The sequence below is a fragment of the Aedes albopictus genome, chromosome 2 (assembly GCF_035046485.1).
Source record: "Aedes albopictus strain Foshan chromosome 2, AalbF5, whole genome shotgun sequence".
Classification (NCBI taxonomy): Eukaryota; Metazoa; Arthropoda; class Insecta; order Diptera; family Culicidae; genus Aedes; species Aedes albopictus.
This window is the reverse complement of record NC_085137.1, coordinates 481189268-481207086: the sequence shown is the minus strand read 5'-3', so window position 1 is coordinate 481207086 and position 17819 is coordinate 481189268. Positions and strand designations below refer to the sequence as shown.

Genomic DNA, 17819 nt, shown 5'->3' with positions numbered 1-17819 from the left:
TTCTTCTGATAGTCATAAGAAGCATGGAATTGAGCAAGTGCTCTAGATTTTCGAAGCCATAGCTTAAAAGTCTCGATAACAATACACAAACAGTTTATTTGCCCTGAAATCTTTCCATATAATATAAATTAAAATATAAACAAATCATACGCTATTTGTGTTCTTTTATACTGTTCACTAAAAAATCAGCATCACACATTGGGAGCGTTAGCTACCATATAAATTAAGCGTAAACCCGCAACATTGCTTAAATTTTTTGGTAAAGAGTTCAAATTTCATGTGGTTTTGAGGCGGCCATACTAGCAGACCGCTTAAATGCGAAAGCAGCAAAAACACAAGCTTTTGAAAAGCGATAACGAATTTACCTATCGTTTTAGGGAGAGCTGACCCTAAGGTTACATAGCTTGCTAACAACATCCGACGGAAGAAAAAAATAAACTTTACAAACGATAAGCTCTAACCAAAATGAACGCTTCCGAGCATTCGTTTAACACTAAGCAAAATCTTTGATCGCGTAAGACCTGATGAAGGCACTGGAAAATACAATAAGTTACGTTCTAACTATTTTTGGCACTTTTGGTACGTTTGTTGAGTTGATCAATTAGCAATGGCACTAGCGGCGGCACTATGGCATCGTATCAAGTTCGACTGGGTCGTGAGGACATTCTTGAGAGTTTCCAACGTTTTCAAACATATTACCACACAGCAACCCTTGGATACTCCTTCGTCTGCCCCACTACAACTACATCCTGTCTGCTGCTGACCGAGCAAATTGGCCAGAAGGTCTCCAATCGGTTCCGCTGCGGGGTTCGAAGACTTTTTCGAGCAACATGAAGCTCGAGCCGGAGGTTCCTTTCTGGGAGCGCAACAACCTGAGCTTCTTCCCTGACTGGGTTGCGTGGAAGCCAACGGAGGTTGATTCTGATAGAGATTGTAGTTCGGCACCGGTTGTGGAAGAGAGACTAATTGCTGTTGCTGCTGCTGTTGTTGTTGAAGATTTGTATTGGACTGGGGTCTACAAGGGCGTTCCGGACCACAACCGCCCAGACAACCCTGCATAGGATCGCACTGGCAGTTGACACATCGGCAGATATCTGCTTCAGCCGTAATGTCCTTCAAGGTTTTTGGTGGCTCTAAAGTATTATTGTTGTTATTATCCTGCGGTTGTTGCTCCGTCCCCGAAGGCAAGAACCCTTCCATGAACAACTCGTTCAAAATGTTATCCGTTGTATCCGGACCTCCACCCAGTTGTTCCTGCTGGGCAACATTGAGTTCGCTTATCTGGATTGCCTCGTCGATTTCCTTGCGGGCGTTTTCCTCTATCAAGTTCGGATCGTAGTAGGCGCCGTCCATGAACAATTCACCACTGGCATTGGGTTCCGCGTCGTCAAAGCCTGCTACGTTCACGTTGAACGGCAAATCGACGTACGACGGAACGCTGGTGGGAAGAGCCACACAGGACGATGTGACCGGATCCAGTGCGAGGGGTTTCGTCTCCAGGACGGAAATGTCCACCCAGGGTGCGTTGAATTCCTCTTCCGATGCGAGAGCCATCTCTAAGGCTTTCGATTCGTGGAAATCTACCAGGTTGAAGGGGGTTTCTTCCTGCACGTGCGGTTCTGGGTCCAGGTCAGGCGCTACCAGCGACTGTTCCAGTGGGATTGGGTCAAGTGGATCCTCCAATGGAGGTAATATCTCTTCCTTAACTATGCTTTGGTCTGGTTTGTTGATTGCCAGAGCTAACTTCTTTTGCTTCTTGGCTGATTTGGATAGTTTTTTCTTCTGAAATAGTAAGTTTATCAAACCTGACGTAATTAATTATAGTGACAGTAGATTAACTTACAGGTTTCTCGTGGGTTTTGGTGTGCGATTTGAGACTGTGCGGAGTGCTGAAAGCCTTGTGACATTCTGAAACGGAACAAGAGAACGGTCGCTCGCCCGAATGAGTACGGATGTGAGTCTTCAAATGGTGAGAAGCGGTAAACGCTTTGCCACATTTTTCTTCCTTGCATCTGTAAAATCGGTAGAGTAACTGTAGTAAAAAATTGTAATAATTTTCGGATATATGTACAGTGTTGACCCGATTTTGTCAGCCTTTTTTTTAAATAGTAAAGTTAATGTTTTTCACTCAGCATTGCCACACATATCTTCTTCTTCTTCTTCTTGGCGTAACGTCCTCACTGGGACAAAGCCTGCTTCTCAGCTTAGTGTTCTATGAGCACTTCCACAGTTATTAACTGAGAGCTTCCTCTGCCAATGACCATTTTGCATGTGTATATCGTGTGGCAGGCACGAATATACTCTATGCCCAAGGAAATCAAGGAAATTTCCTTTACGAAAAGATCCTGGACCGACCGGGAATCGAACCCGTCACCCTCAGCATGGTCATGCTGAATACCCGTGCGTTTACCGCCTCGGCTATATATGCCACACATATAATCAATATTAATTCAGTTGATGTCTCTTGGCGTCATATATAAATCACTATAAACAATGAAACGAACAAATCAAGATTTTCTCATTTTGAAACCTTTCAGGATGAGATTTCTCTTCAAATAGTTGCAGTGTTTCCCAAAAAAAAAAATCAAGGCGTTCCTCCTGTAATAGTTCCAGAAGAGCGATTCCAAGCAACAGCATCAAAATTAAGGAAATTTTTTAAATCATGATTTTCTATTGAACTGAAACATTGCACAGTTTTTCAGTTCCATCTAAATAGCCATTTTTCGATATCAAATTTTTATTTTGAATCACGACTAACTTTTCAACAGGGTGTATGTGAAAATGGTTCAAAAATATTCAAAAATCTGCACAGCCAAAACGGTACGTTCGATTGCTATGAATTTTTCAGCAAAGTTAGATAACTAAATGGTGATTCCTAAGAAAATATACACTGTGAAAAAAAATCTTTTTTAACATGAAAAAATATAATTTTTGGCACAAAAATTCAAATATCTCAAAACCCTATCTTTTTACCAACGTAATTTTTTTAGGGAAGACGGTCCATTGTATAAGCAATCTACCATAAAAATTTGGTGATGGTAAACTAATAAACAAAAAAGTTATAACATTTCAAACATTTCACAATTTTCACATTTGGTAAATATTTTTTTCTGTGTAAATTATTTCGGTCAGAAATCGCAGTTTGATGCTAATTTTATTGTTCAGCAAAGTTAGATAACTAAATGGTGATTCCTATGAAAATTTACACTGTGAAAAAAAATCTTTTTTCACATTAAAAAATATCATTTCTGTCACAAAAACTCAAATATCTCAAAACCCTATCTTTTTACCAACGTATTTTTTTTAGGGAAAACGGTCCATTGTATTATAAAAATTTGGTGATCATAAAAATTTGGTGATGATAAACTAATAAACAAAAAAGTTATGACAATTCAAACATTTCACAATTTTCACATTTAGTAATATTTTTTTTAGTGTAAATTATTTCGGCCGGAAATCGCAGTTTGATGCTCATTTTATTGTTAATGGCCTTGCGTGAGTAAAACAAGCTGTTTTTATTATGTATTATGTATATTATATAGGGCCCATATAGCCGAGGCGGTAAACGCACGGGTATTCAGCATGACCATGCTGAGGGTGACGGGTTCGATTCCCGGTCGGTCCAGGATCTTTTCGTAAAGGAAACTTCCTTGACTTCCTTGGGCATAGAGTATCTTTGTGCCTGCCACACGATATACGCATGCAAAATGGTCATTGGCAGAGGGAGCTCTCAGTTAATAACTGTGGAAGTGCTCATAGAACACTAAGCTGAGAAGCAGGCTTTGTCCCAATGAGGACGTTACGCCAAGAAGAGAGAGAGTATATTATATGTACAGTAATGTTCCGATTTCATCACGCCCTCCGCGCATTAGTCGTTTATTCATTAATTTGCTGTTACATTTGAGGACAACTGTTTTCCCTCTTCTTCAAGATGGGTATTCAGCGTGTTTTGCAACGTTAAAAATATTGAAATGGGTATAGATGTTGAAGGATATTTCAAAGCATTATTGAAAAGGGGCGTGATTAAATTGTTTAAACAGATGTCGCTGATGGTACGGTGGCATGACTCTCTGCACTTAGCACCTCTGGCAATTTCTCAGTTGTTGTCGTTTTCGAACTTCCTGCGCTCTGCTTTACCGATGATATACAGTTGGTTCGTTTGTCAAAGTCTAGACGGCAGGACGTGCGAATGCGTAAATTTGTATTCAATGTGGACATTTGGGCATAACCAGTCTCTTTCAGTTTATCTATGGTGCTTTCGGTGAGATTTCGTAACGCTTTTGAACATTTTTTTTTCATCAAACGGTCTACAAGAGAGCGTTGAGTTGAAGACCTTTGGAAAAGCGACTGTTCATGTTGTTCGTTAGATTATAATAAACAAAATCACTTATTAGTTTTTATTGACTAGTTTGGTGTTGTTTGCTTGGCTGAAAAAAAATACTATAAAATTTTTAATATCCATAGCGGTAGTATTTTTTTTGCTTTTTCGTGAGCATTGTCATGGTATGTATACAGACAAACAAACGTAACACTGACGAAATTTTCATTGACCACGCCTTTAACGATCACTTTGAATCTTGGTTGTGGCTTTCATAGCCAGAAGAGCGCCCATCGTTTTTCTTTGCGTTTGACGCTTCACACTAGCGCCTTCTGATGACGATATTGCACAACGCAGTGTTTCGTGAAACATTTCCACCAGGTGGTGGTAGTGTGAAATGGGCGATGGATTTTCACGAAAATTGTTCTAGGCGTTTCGTCTGTTTGTCTGTGGTATGTACCTCTCATGCATTTGTTGTTGTTGAAGTTACTCGCATTCTTCCGATCATAAAGTATGTTCTCTAAGAGGTATTTTTTTTTTTGCAGATAAACTAGACGTATACGCGTATTTTTGATCACAAGACTGGATCGCGTCTAAGTTTCAAATAGTAATTATGAATAATCAAACAAAAATATCATGAAAACAACTTGTTTAATTCAGGCGGTAGCTTTTACAATAAAATCAGCATCAAAATATAATTCTCGAAATAATTTACACAGAAAAAAATTTTTTTTTTGTTACTAAATGTTGAAATTGTGAAGTGTTTGAAATGTCATAACTTTTTTGTTTATCAGTTTACCATCACCAAAATTTTATGGTAGATAGCTGATATAATGGGCCATTTCCCCTAAAAAATTGACGTTGGTAAAAAGATAGGGTTTTGAGATATTTTAGTTTTTGTGACAAAGATCATATCTTTTTAAAGTAAAAAAATAAATTTTTTACAGTGTATATTTTCTAAGGAATCATCATTTAGTTATCTAACTTTGCTGAAAAATTCATTACAATCGAACAATCCGTTTTTGCTGTACAGCTTTTAGAATATTTTTGAACTATTTTCGCATACACCCTTTTGAAAAGTTAGTCGTGAGAGAATATGAAGGTTTAATATCGAAAAATGGCGATTTAGATGAAATTGAAAAACTGGGCAAAGTTTCAGATATTTTTGAAATGGTCGCTCAGGATCGACTGACATGACCCCGTGGAATTCCTCAGAAGTTTTACTTGGGATATCTTCAGGCAATCCTGCTGGGATTACTGTATAAGGGGCTGTCCATAAACTACGTAGACTCTGAGGGGGGGACGGGGGGGTCTGGCCAAAGTCTACGCTCCTTACAAATTTCGAAAATTTTGTATGGACGAAAGTCTACGAGGGGGGAGGGGGGGTTTGAGATTGCCAAAATTGAGTCTACGTAGTTTATGGACAGCGCCTAATCTCTTGCTGATATTCCTGCAGGACTTTTTCCAGGAATTTCTACAGGAAATCTTCTAAGAATGTATGCGGAAATTTCTGTAGGGATTTTTCCAATAGTTTCTCCTAGAATTACCCTACTAACAAAAGTAGCTGTATAACAGCTTGTGGAGCTAACGCTTTTGGAAGAAAACTCTATTAAACTTTTTCCTCTTAGGATACAGGGATTTCTCCAGGGAACCCTGGATTTCTTTTAAAAAAACCTCTATGGATGCCTTTAGTTAATTCTGCAGAAATTACTTAAACAATTTTTACAGGAATTCCTCTGTGGATTTTTCCATAATTCCTCTACAGGTTTCTGTATGAGGATTTCCCGCGGGTTCCTCTTGGGATTCCTACAAAAATATCTTATTGCTTTTTGGTATTGCTTCAGGAATTTTTCTTGTGATTTCTTCTGAATTCCTCCAGATCTTTTTTAGAATTCTCCTGGAACTTATGAAACAATTTTCAAGAGATTTCTGCTGGTATTTCTCTAGGAATAGGTTGCTTCATTTATTCTCCTTAAACTTTTTTCAGAAATTCTTCCGTGAATTTTCCAGGAATTTAACCTTGAATTCAAAATCAATAAATTGCAATATGAATTCTTCCAATGATTGTTTTACGAATCACTCCATGAATTCCTCACTACGGCTTTCTGCAGACATTTCAATTGGGATTTCTTTAGAAATCATTCAAGGTATTCATGCGGGAGCTCCTTTAAAGGTTTCTATAGAAATTACTATCGGGCTTTCTTCAGGATTTTTTAAGGATTTCGTTCCCAGGAATCCCTTCAGATTTTCGCCAGTGACTTCTCTTGCGTTTTTTTCTAGATTTTTCCAGAGGTCTAATGAATTTCCCAGGCTCCCAGTGTTAAATGTGTGTCTCCGAAAAAAATCCTGGAGGAATCTCAAAAGGAGTTTCTATAAGAAGTTCCTGCAAAATTCCCGGAAGAAGTTCTTGGAGCAATTTTAGATTAGAGCGTTTCTGGCGAAATCTCGGAAGGAGTTACCGTAAGAATTGTGGTACCGTGCGGTACCCATATTCTGAACGGTTAAGGGAATCTCACAACAAACACTAAAATAAATGAAAGTTCTTGTTGCTAGAGATAATGCTTCATAACCATCAAATGTGTTTGTTGTTTAGCTAAATGTATAAAATAAATTAAATCTCATAATAACTTCCAGTCTCTGATCTAGACGTATTTTTGTTTGTGGACGACGTGTTCCTAATTATGGACACCATAAGAAGCCGTGGTCCTATTTCTGAACACATAGTGTTACTTACTATGTACAAACACATTTTCTACGTTCGCAGTTCAGTCAAAAACGATATGTTTTGTAACGATTTTATAATAGAGGGGCTTATTAAAATTAACACCTCAACTCTCGATTCAATATATGCTTCATAAAAGGAAAATCTATTTTGCGTTAACCGACTGTTCAGAATATGGAGCTGTCTATAATATGGTGCTCGCACGGTAGAAGTTTCCGATGAAATTTCGGAACGAGTTTTCGAAGAAATCCCAGAAGGAATTCCCGGAGGACCCGGAAGGAGGTTTTGAAGCAATTTCAGAAGTAATTATGAAAGAATACCAAAATGAGTTTCTGCGGCAATTCCGGAAGAAGTTCTTGCAAAAACACCGGGAGAAGTTTTTGAAGGATTTCCGGAAGGGGTTCCTCGAGGGATCCTAAATGGAGTTCCCAATGGAATCCAGGTAGTGTAGTGGACCTCGCGTCGTGGTAGTGAGAACCCCTGGGTAGATCGAGGCGAACAGAGGAGAAGAGTTAGGGTGGAGTGGGAATCAGGATAGATCGGAGGTTTGAGTGAAGTAGCTCGGAGAAATTTTGTTGAATTATATAAAGAAATAAAAGGAATAAAATAAAAGTTGAATTGGTGAAGTAAAAAAAGAAATTAAGGAAGGTGGAAATAAGTGAAATCATCACAGTTGGAGGCTCCGGCGAGATGATTCGTTGGGAGACGGATCGACTTTGAAATCAAACATTGAGGCTTTGATAGAAAGTGTTGGAAAATATAATGATTGCATAACGGATTTTAAGTGCAAGAAAACAAAAACGGTTTGAAAACGCGATGAACAGAAAAAACTGTGCCTTAAAACCTTAAAATTACGAGAAGTGGCTACATGTGCGATCATAGACATAACCTGGGCAGAAATGAGATTGTGAGACGTGAGAAGTATTCAAGTGAGATGTTATGAGGGATGAGCAGTGACTGCGATTGTCAGTGTGACACAGAACTGTAAAAGACAAACAGGAAGAGCAAAACAAAACAAAAAGTGAAATTTTTATAAATAAATCAGAGCAGACAATTTTGGACAATTGGGGAGCAAAATTTGTAAATACAAGGCTTACGTGAAAGCCAGGAAAGGTTAGTAGCGTTCCTATATTCATAAAAATCGTCGTTGGATCTACCTTGGTCTGTGGTTTGCAGGGGACCCGTGGATCATCGGAATGTTTCCAAATCCTAACTTCAACATCAGCGGCATCCCGCCTTGGGCATACAACAACATGCAAGGGAATTTTCCGATGAACGAACGTAATTCTACACTACGGGAATCGGTAATACCACCTCCGTTCCTGCCTCAGGATGTGGAACCAGGATTTTTGAGGCCACCAATGCCAGCTCGAGCGGATTACCGTAACCTATTGGCTGGAAGCACTACGCAAGCGGACGGTGATCAGGCCAGCAATGCGTATCAAGCCAGCGCAGTTCAGGAGATACCGCTGGAAATATCGCAAGCATCGCAAGGGAGTCAAACGCAACCAAACGAAAATAGTGATGGAGTAAATCAACAAGGACGAAACACTGGCGGGGATGGAGAAAGAGCGAATGTCGGAGAAAGCGGAGGTGCACACAATGAAAACACCCCAGTACAGACGGATCCTGCAGTATTGCAATCGATTCAACAACTAGCAACGGCAGTACAGTCACTGGGTCGGCGGCTGTCGGACATCCAAAACGTTCAGCTCAGCGGATTCCTGGCAGAGGGACTCCCGGCAACCATGGCGCCAGGAATGATGGCAGGAAACCTGGGACCTGCGAGAATGCCTATGGGATGTAACACTTCGGCTTGGCCGGGAAACACCGGTATTCCGACGGGGTCAGGATTGCCGGGCTGGAACAGTGTAGGCTACGGATCAGTTGGGGCTTCGGTACCAGCAATCAGCCGAAATATGGCGGTAAATAGTCTGCTAAAACCAAAATTCAACGGAAATTTCGATGAGTGTCATCCAGTTGAATTTCTGCAAGAACTCCACATCTACTGTGATAATCTCGGATTACAAGCTGCAGAACGACTACAAATGGCGTTGTCGTGCTTGGAAGGTGAAGCAAGAACCTGGTCACGGGGATTCGGATACCTGTTGGCAGACTACGGAAAATTTCAACAATACTTCAGAGAGCAGTACTGGGGACAACGCGCCCAACGACTTGTTCGGGATGAACTCATGCATGGAGCATATGATTTTCGATCTGGTCTGAAGATGACGGAATACTTCCTAACGTTGGTGACAAAAGCAAGGTATCTGGATCAGGCACCTTCTTCTTCTTCTGCTTGGCGTATCGTCCTCACTGGGACAAAGCCTGCTTCTCAGCTTAGTGTTCTATGAGCACTTCCACAGTTTTTAACCGAGAGCTTCCTCTGCCAATGACCATTTTGCATGTGTATATCGTGTGGCAGGCACGAAGATACTCTATGCCCAAGGAAGTCAAGGAAATTTCCTCTACGAAAAGATCCTGGACCGACCGGGAATCGAACCCGTCGCCCTCAGCATGGTCATGCTGAATACCCGTGCGTTTACCGCCTCGGCTATATGGGCCCTCAGGCACCTCCGGAACGGGATTTAGTGATACAGCTAAGTAAACACTTCCCTCGCAATGTATCTTATCTGCTGCATACTTGTGTGGACATTGCAAGTGCCCATTCGCTCTTGCAAACTGAAGATCAGTACAGTGGAGGCAGGAGTGTGATGCAGAATCGACCTTTACAGAACACTTGGCGGAACCGATCAGATGAACAGTCGAACTCACCGCGATACAACAGTGCAGCATCTAACAGCAATAACGGAAGACAGAATACCCGGGAAGTGCGAACCGCCATAGTAGACTTCGGAGAAGAAGAGGTAGTTCGAGATGAAGGTGCAAACTTTCGTACAGCGGCGAGCGTTTTTGTAGGATCAGATGAGTTACTAGCGGATGACGAACGAGATGGAGAGATGAAAGAAATCCCTTACCGACCATCGCCGAAGGTAGAAGTCCAGATTGGAAACGTGACTGTTTTGGGCCTTATCGATACGGGTAGTGAAATCAACTGTATCTCGCAGCATCTTTTCGACCAACTCATCGCGGCAGGGGTAGAGGTGGAAGAATTCCCCGTTACGAAAACATCGGTTCGGGGAGCAGTCGGAAAGAAAAGTAGCAAAATCTCAGCGCAGATCTATGTCACCGGGCAAATACAAACGCTGTCGTTCGACCTGGTACTAGTCATAGTAAAGGATCTATATTGTGACCTTATTTTGGGAGAAATGTTCTTACACGAAACGGGAGCCCATATTCGCCATCAGACTAAGGATATTCTGTTACGTTCGGAAAACGAGGAGATCTTAGTGAAATTTTCCGGACAGAAGCAAGGGATGGAGAGTGAAGCACAGGTTGGAGAGTTGAAAGCGGTCCACGAGCAGGACCAAAATCGCATGCAGTATGACTACTTGACCGAAGCAGAAAAGGAAAGCCTGATGGCATTGCTCGCTGAATTCCAAGATGTATTCTCGGATATACCTGGGCGTACATCTCTATACGAACATGGGATTTTTTTAACTGATGATGCTCCATTCAACATGAAGCAGTACCCTATTCCATACTACTACATGGATAAAGTGGCGGCACAGATTCGACAGATGGAGGACTGGGGCATTATATCCCGAGCCCCTACACAGTATGTGAATCCCCTGGTGGTCACCCCGAAAAAGAATGGAGAAGTACGAACCTGTCTTGATGCGCGCCGCCTCAATAGGGTGTTGGTTAAGGATAACGAGAAGCCCCCGGAAGTTCAACGGATTCTGCAAAAGTTCGAAGGGGCTCGTTATTTTTCGACAATCGATCTTACCGCTTCATATTGGCAAATTCCCATTAAAACAGATCATCGCCAGTATACTGGTTTCATGTTCGATTCCCGTACTTATGTTTACAACGTCCTACCCTTCGGACTTTGTACATCAGCGGCTAGTTTCAACCGTGCCATGGATGTAGTACTTGGACCAGAAGTTCTAGAGTTCATTGAAAAATACTTGGACGATATCTTGATAAGTTCAGCCACCTTTCTAGAACATTTGCAGCATTTGAGAAAGGTTCTGACTAGGTTGAGAGAAGCAAAAATGACCATCAGCGCAACCAAATCAATATTTGCAAAGTCCGAAGTCACTTTCCTTGGCCATATTGTAGGGCAGGATGGAGTAACCGTCGACCCTAACAAAGTATCAGCAATAACGAACTTCCCTCGACCGAAGGACGAACGGGACCTGAAAAGTTTTTTGGGCTTGGTCAGTTATGTTTCTCGCTTTGTACCCAGTTTCGCTTCAACCGCTAAGCCACTTTATGATCTTTTAAAAAAAGATGTCAGCTGGAAATGGGAAGAAGGACAAACTGCTGCATTCGAAACATTGAAGAAACTTTTCCTGGAACACACAATGCTGAAGTATCCGCTCTCGGGAAAGCCGTTCAATTTGCAAACGGACAGTTCCTATTCCGGCGTCGGAGCGGTTCTGTTTCAACATGATGAAAGCAATCAAATTCGGGTAGTCAGTTACGCTAGCCGGATTCTAAGACCTGCGGAGATCAACTACACGGCAACGGAAATTGAAGCTTTGGCCATAGTGTGGGCGGTCACCAAATGGCGTCAATATTTGTTGGGAAATCGGTTCGTGATCATCACAGACCATCGAGCCCTGATCTTCTTGAAAAAGTGTCGTCTGTTAAATGCCAGGCTCACTAGATGGATTTTGTTTTTGCAACAGTTTGATTTTGAAATCGTGCATTGCAAAGGTAGTGATAACACTTGGGCCGACGTGCTTTCTCGCCACCCAGAAGGTCAATTGGAGTTCGGGGACAGAAGCACACTCCTTACGTTAGCGAAGCTCACATCGGAAGAACAGCAACTCAGATTCGTATTGAAGCAGTTGGGCAATGCGCAGGAGGCGGACATTTTGTTGCAGCAGTTCAGGGATATGGAGGAAGGAGACCTACGCGATGGACGGATGTGTACCTACCGCCGAGAAAAAGGACTACTATTCGTCAAGCACGTGAACGGTTGGAGGCTTTTAATACCCGCAGCAGCTACAGAAGCGGTACTGAAATATTTCCACGATCACCTGGGACATTTCGGAGTGAACAAAACTTACAGTCGAATGAAACGTTCCGTATTCTGGAAGGGAATGAGGAAACAAACCAAGGATTGTGTCCGTCATTGCGTTGTCTGTCAGTTGGCTAAGCCAGCTAATATGACTCTTTCGGGGACGACAAGAAGCATTCTGCCCAATGCAGTTAATGAAATGTTATCTATCGACCTATTCGGACCACTCCCACCCGGAGTAGCTGGAGTTCGTCATGTACTAGTGATTATCGACGTATTTTCGAAGTTTGTCACTTTATATGCTATTAAAACACCAACTGCGAAAGTTTTGTACCGTCGAATGGAAACCCATTTCAATACGTACGGAATACCATCGGCTGTATTATGTGACCAAGGTAGCCAATTTACGTCCAGTCACTGGCTACAATCAATGGAGAAGTTGGGCATACGCCTCATACACACATCGATAAGACATCCGCAGGCTAATCCAGTAGAAAGGACCATGCGAGAGCTCTCCCGACTTTGCCGAACTTATTGCCAGCATAATCATAAAGCTTGGTCAACAATGCTGCCGAAATTTGCAGAATGGATCAACGGGGCGGTTCATGAGTCCACCGGACTCGCACCCATCGAGATTCAACTAGGACGGAGACCACGAGATGCAGTGCAGGATTTTCTACGCCAACCTTCGGACGGACCCGTAGAGGTTGATTGGGGGCAAGTTCATACACACTTGACGCTGGCGGCCGAGAAACGTAATAAGGATGCCAGACGACAAAGAGTTTTTTTTAATCCAGGAGACTATGTGTTGGTGAAAGCGAACCCATCATCCTCAGCAATCGATGCAGTAACCCGAAAGTTTTTTTTCGTCTACGAGGGACCGTTTGTGGTCACTAAAGTTCTACGACCGGATGTGTTTGTGCTGAAGAACCCGAAGAATGGAAAGGAACGAGGATTTTTCCATATCAGCTTACTCAAGCCATTCCGTGGTCAAATGGGAGAACAGGATGAGCAAACCCAATCGGATCGCGATCGTCACTGTGTTTGCTGAGGGGGGCCGTTGTAGTGGACCTCGCGTCGTGGTAGTGAGAACCCCTGGGTAGATCGAGGCGAACAGAGGAGAAGAGTTAGGGTGGAGTGGGAATCAGGATAGATCGGAGGTTTGAGTGAAGTAGCTCGGAGAAATTTTGTTGAATTATATAAAGAAATAAAAGGAATAAAATAAAAGTTGAATTGGTGAAGTAAAAAAAGAAATTAAGGAAGGTGGAAATAAGTGAAATCATCACAGTAGGAATTCCTGCAGGAACTGAGAAAGGAGTTCATGAATAAATCCCGGAAGCAGCTCCTGAAAGAATCCCGGAAGAAATTCTTGGATAAGTCCCGGAGAAGGTCCTTGGGGAATCCCAGGAGGAATTCCTGAAGGAATCTCGGAAGGAGTCCTGAAAGAATTCCAGGATGAGTTCTTTGAGAAAGCTTGGAAGTTCTTGGAGAATTGCCGGACGAAGGTTTGTACCTTAAATATATTAATATATACTTACTCATCCTGATGATACGTGTCTAGCTCCTTGGTGTCGGGCTACGATTATCAAGAGCTCCACTTGCCGCAAAAATAGATTTAACTGACAAGATACAGATTTTGATACACAATCTGTACCTCACGGTTTCTGAAAGAATTCCGGAAGTGATTCCCGGAACAATCTTAGTAGGAATCCACATAAGAAGTTCTTAGAAGATCCCCGGAAGAAGTTCTTAGTAAATTTCGGATGGAGTTTCCGGATGAATTCCAAAAGAAGCTACTGCAAGAATCCTGGAAGAAGTTCCTGAAGAATTATCGGAAGAGCTTCCTGGAGGAATTTCGGAACGATTTTCCTAATTAATCCCAGAAGGAGTTTCCGGAGGAACCCGGAAGAAGTTTTTGAAGCAACCCCCTGAAGAAGTTTAAAAAAGAATCCTGTAAAGAGCTCCTGGGGAATCCCGGAAGAAGTTCTTGGAAAAGTATTGAGAAATTTTTGGAGGACTTCATGAATATATCGCAAAAGCATTCCTGAAAGAATATCGGAAGAAGTTTCCGGAGCAATCCCAGAAGAAGTTTCTAGTGGAGTCTCGGAGAAGGTTCTTAGAGGAATCCCGGCAGAAATTCCTGAAGTTATCCCGGAAGTAGTTAATGAAAGAATCCCAGGTAGAGTTCTTGGAGAAATCTCGGAAGAAGTTCTTGGAAGTATACCGGAAGAAGTTTTTGGAGATTTACCGAACGGATTTCCAAGATGAATTTCAGAATTCGTAAAGAAATTCCTGAAGAAATCTCTGAACGAACTTCTGGAAGAGTCCTGAAAGAATCCCTGCAAGAATTTTGGAAGCAGTTCCATCCCGGAACCCCGGAATGAGTTCCTGAAGCTATCCAGGGAAGAACTTCTGGGGCAATCCCGAAGAATTTAATGGTGAAATAGCTGAACATGGCTCAAATTAGAAGCAGCAGTAATGTTCAATATGACCCTTCAGAAGGTGTAATACGGCCAAGCTACACGCTCAAATCGTTCCACACCAAAATCACTCATTGTAGCCTTTTTTCCAGACGACACTAAATTTGTGCAAAGTGATCTCACACTTTTTTGTGTTGTCGCATTAAAATCGAAATAGTCTGCAGACTGATTTGCCCAATGTGTGAGAGTTACACATTGATAAAATGCTTCTCTTGTTTCAATAAGCCACTGTCCATAAACTATGAGACCGTAGACTATGAGACTCGTAGACTTTCTTCCATTCAAAATTTTCGAAAATTGTAAGAACCGTACACAGAAAAAACTGTTGTGTAATATTACATCAGAACTGCTGCAACCCGATCAATTCGTCGGTTGCATAAATATTACATAGGACGATGTACACATAAGAACAAAAGATATTACATCAAAACGATGTAATCACACATAGGAATCGTGATTACATTTATTATTTAGTACATCGGAATGAGATACATCGGGCGGGTTGCATTTATTTTTTGCTGTGTAGACTTTGGCCAGAACGACACAACCAACACTGAAGACGACCTTACAGTTGAGGTTGAAATGCGTATACGTCTGCCCCGGGCCCCACAAAAACCTTTTTTGCTTGCTTAACTTCAATTTTATTTTTCATTTTTCTCAAGTACTGTTCAAAAACAAAGAAAAAAAATTGCTCATCCCATTTGTACCTTCGAGGGGCCTCCACAATCTGCTTCGGCCCCGGGCCCTCACAATCCTTAATCCGGGCTTGACCGAACGTCAGAGTAAATAAACCTTGTATCGTACTTACTTGTAAGGCCTCTCCTGAGTATGTACCCGCGAGTGCTTCTTGAGATCACTCAAAGTTGTGAAAAATTTCGAACAGATCTGAATTGGAAAGAAATACGGGATAAATATTCAGAAACTCAGAACTGACACTAATTGATCTCTCTCGTATTACATACCTCACAGTTGAACGTTTCCCCATTGTGCAACCGCTCATGGGCCCTCAGCCGATACCGGGTGTTAAACGCCTTCTTACAGCTCGACTCAGCACAGACATACGGTTTGATTTTCGTGTGGACCCGTATGTGAATTTTCTGACTGTACGAAGTCAGAAATGCCTTCGTGCATCCATCCTCTGTGCATTTGAACTTGTATTCACCTGGTGGTTTGAAATACACTATTTAGTCTCTGCACATTCAAATACACTGTGAAATTTTTTGTTTAGAAATACCCCAACAATTAGATAGTGTTACTGTGTTCAGACATGTAATAGAGAAGTTGGTCACGCTTGCTTGTAAAAATCAAGATCATGGAACAATAGAGACTGCCATACTAACCTCGATGGGTTTTCATGTGAGTTCGTAGGTTGCCAACCGTGCTGTAGCTGCGATTGCAACTGCCATAGTTGCACCGATATCGTGCCAGTACTTGATTATCAGGTCCCTGGAACGAAAAATCTCTGTAGTTAGCTGGAAGGTGCAAACTTTGTGTAGCCTCAGCAAAAGTCTACCTTTTTTTGTTTATAACTCTAAATTTCTACGTACATACTGGTTTGAACAGTATGCAAGAAAGTTCATCTCTAAAGGGGAGCTTACAGAATGATGTGGATGTAGGGGGTGTGGCGAATCTGTTTTCAAACTATAGTATTCTCCTATTGGTTTCTAATCTTGTTCCTAAATCGTGTTAAAGTTTTCCTGATCTGTTATGAATGAGTGTGAGAATAAAGAGGGGGTGTTGCATATAAACATAAGTCTTGTATTAGTGTTTCTATCGTTTTTGTTGTCACTTTCACTAACTAATACAATCTAGTATTTTGCAATTGTGTGTACCTCGATTGTGATAGTAGCATGCGATGACTCTCCTTCTTCGTTTAGAGTATTGTTTTCATAATTACTACATTTTGAATGGAATAAGAAAAAAAAATAAAAATCGGAAAACGGAGTTTTTTCTTTGAATCAATTTTGTATGAAACAAAAGGAGCAAAACGTTAAAAAGAGCGAGGGCTAACTAGCAATTTAGGAGCTTTTTTAGGCGTATCGGCTATTAGAATAAATTATCTGTCAAGGTCAGAAAAACTTAGAGGCCACGGCTATCATCATCACTCACTACAAGGGCAAGGGCGTTATAAGGGGATTGGTTAGAACTACGATTACGGGAGTAAAGTGGGTTAATATATCCTCAACAAGCCGGAATATGGTGTTATTGAAAAGGGGCCGACGGCTACACTCATAAGATGGTCCATTCGAGGAAAAAATATGCTTTGCCATTCCTCCACCCGCATGTTGGAGTGTTTAACACGATGGAAGCATTTAGGTACGTGGGTTATCATTCCCAAAATACAAATCTCCGATGTATATTTATACTACTTTCTCCACCAATATTTTTCCACGGTGTGGTATGGTGACTTTATAGCAGCTCATTATTATATGGCTGGCGGGGAGCGTATGAAAAAATGCCCCCACTGTTATTTGCAAAGTGGCTTAAGTGCTTAAGTATACCAAAGTGACGAAAGTTACTGATTTGACAGTTTGAATGGAACTATGGGGATCATGGCAAATCGACTATTAACATTTTGAAGTATCATTTCTTCATTTGTTTTGTAAGCTCATAAATCTCTAATTCGCGCAAAAAAAGAGTTCGATGCACGTATTAATTGTTAAACTGGTGAGTTCGTTCCATCCTATATATCAGTTATTCTGAATAGTTTATTCAGTTTGACAGGAAACGTAATAAACATCGGTTGTATAAGTTTTCAAAATCTCTCCTACATAAAACAGGAAACACCTCGATCCGTTGAAAAAGTTCGGTGATCACTATTACAAAAGTTACAGCTACGTTGGATTTTGACAATAAAAATGCATCAAGACAAACAATGTTCAATGGAATTACAAAACTTAAATAACATGATCAAAAAATACCTAGCAAATTCATCCAATTAAAAACTTTCCAATGAAAACTATCTATAAGATTGACTCTAAAAATCCTGGAATTGTCCACAAAATTTTAGTGGTTCCAATGTAGTAAACACCCTATTCTAAGTAAAAATAAAACCGGGTTAAGTACTGTTCCTTTTAGTTCCACTAAGAATTTGCATCCTTTGATAGATACGTATTTCGACCTCAACTGTAGAGTAAGGTGGGGCAAAAGTTCGACCCTAGTTGAAAATTCAATTTTTTCCAAGGAATCTAAGCAGACACAAATAAA

At 41.3% G+C, this 17819-nt stretch overlaps 1 protein-coding gene across 2 annotated transcripts in view; it reads right to left on the bottom strand.

Annotated features, from left to right (window-relative positions):
* Positions 1 to 76: 76 nt before the first annotated feature.
* LOC109399232 (zinc finger protein 148) overlaps positions 77 to 17819 on the bottom strand; it is a 34043-nt gene continuing 16300 nt past the window's right edge. The window contains exons 2-7 of one of the 2 annotated variants that reach the window (XM_029870695.2): positions 16445 to 16508; positions 15953 to 16058; positions 15575 to 15774; positions 15421 to 15497; positions 1844 to 2012; positions 77 to 1779 (exon numbers count right to left, since the gene is read on the bottom strand). In XM_029870695.2, the coding sequence (XP_029726555.2) occupies positions 598 to 1779; positions 1844 to 2012; positions 15421 to 15497; positions 15575 to 15774; positions 15953 to 16058; positions 16445 to 16508 (1798 nt within the window). In that variant the 3' untranslated portion in view covers positions 77 to 597. Of the gene's footprint in view, positions 1783 to 1843; positions 2013 to 15420; positions 15498 to 15574; positions 15775 to 15952; positions 16059 to 16444; positions 16509 to 17819 lie in introns of both variants that reach the window. The other variant, XM_029870694.2, reaches the window with a different exon arrangement.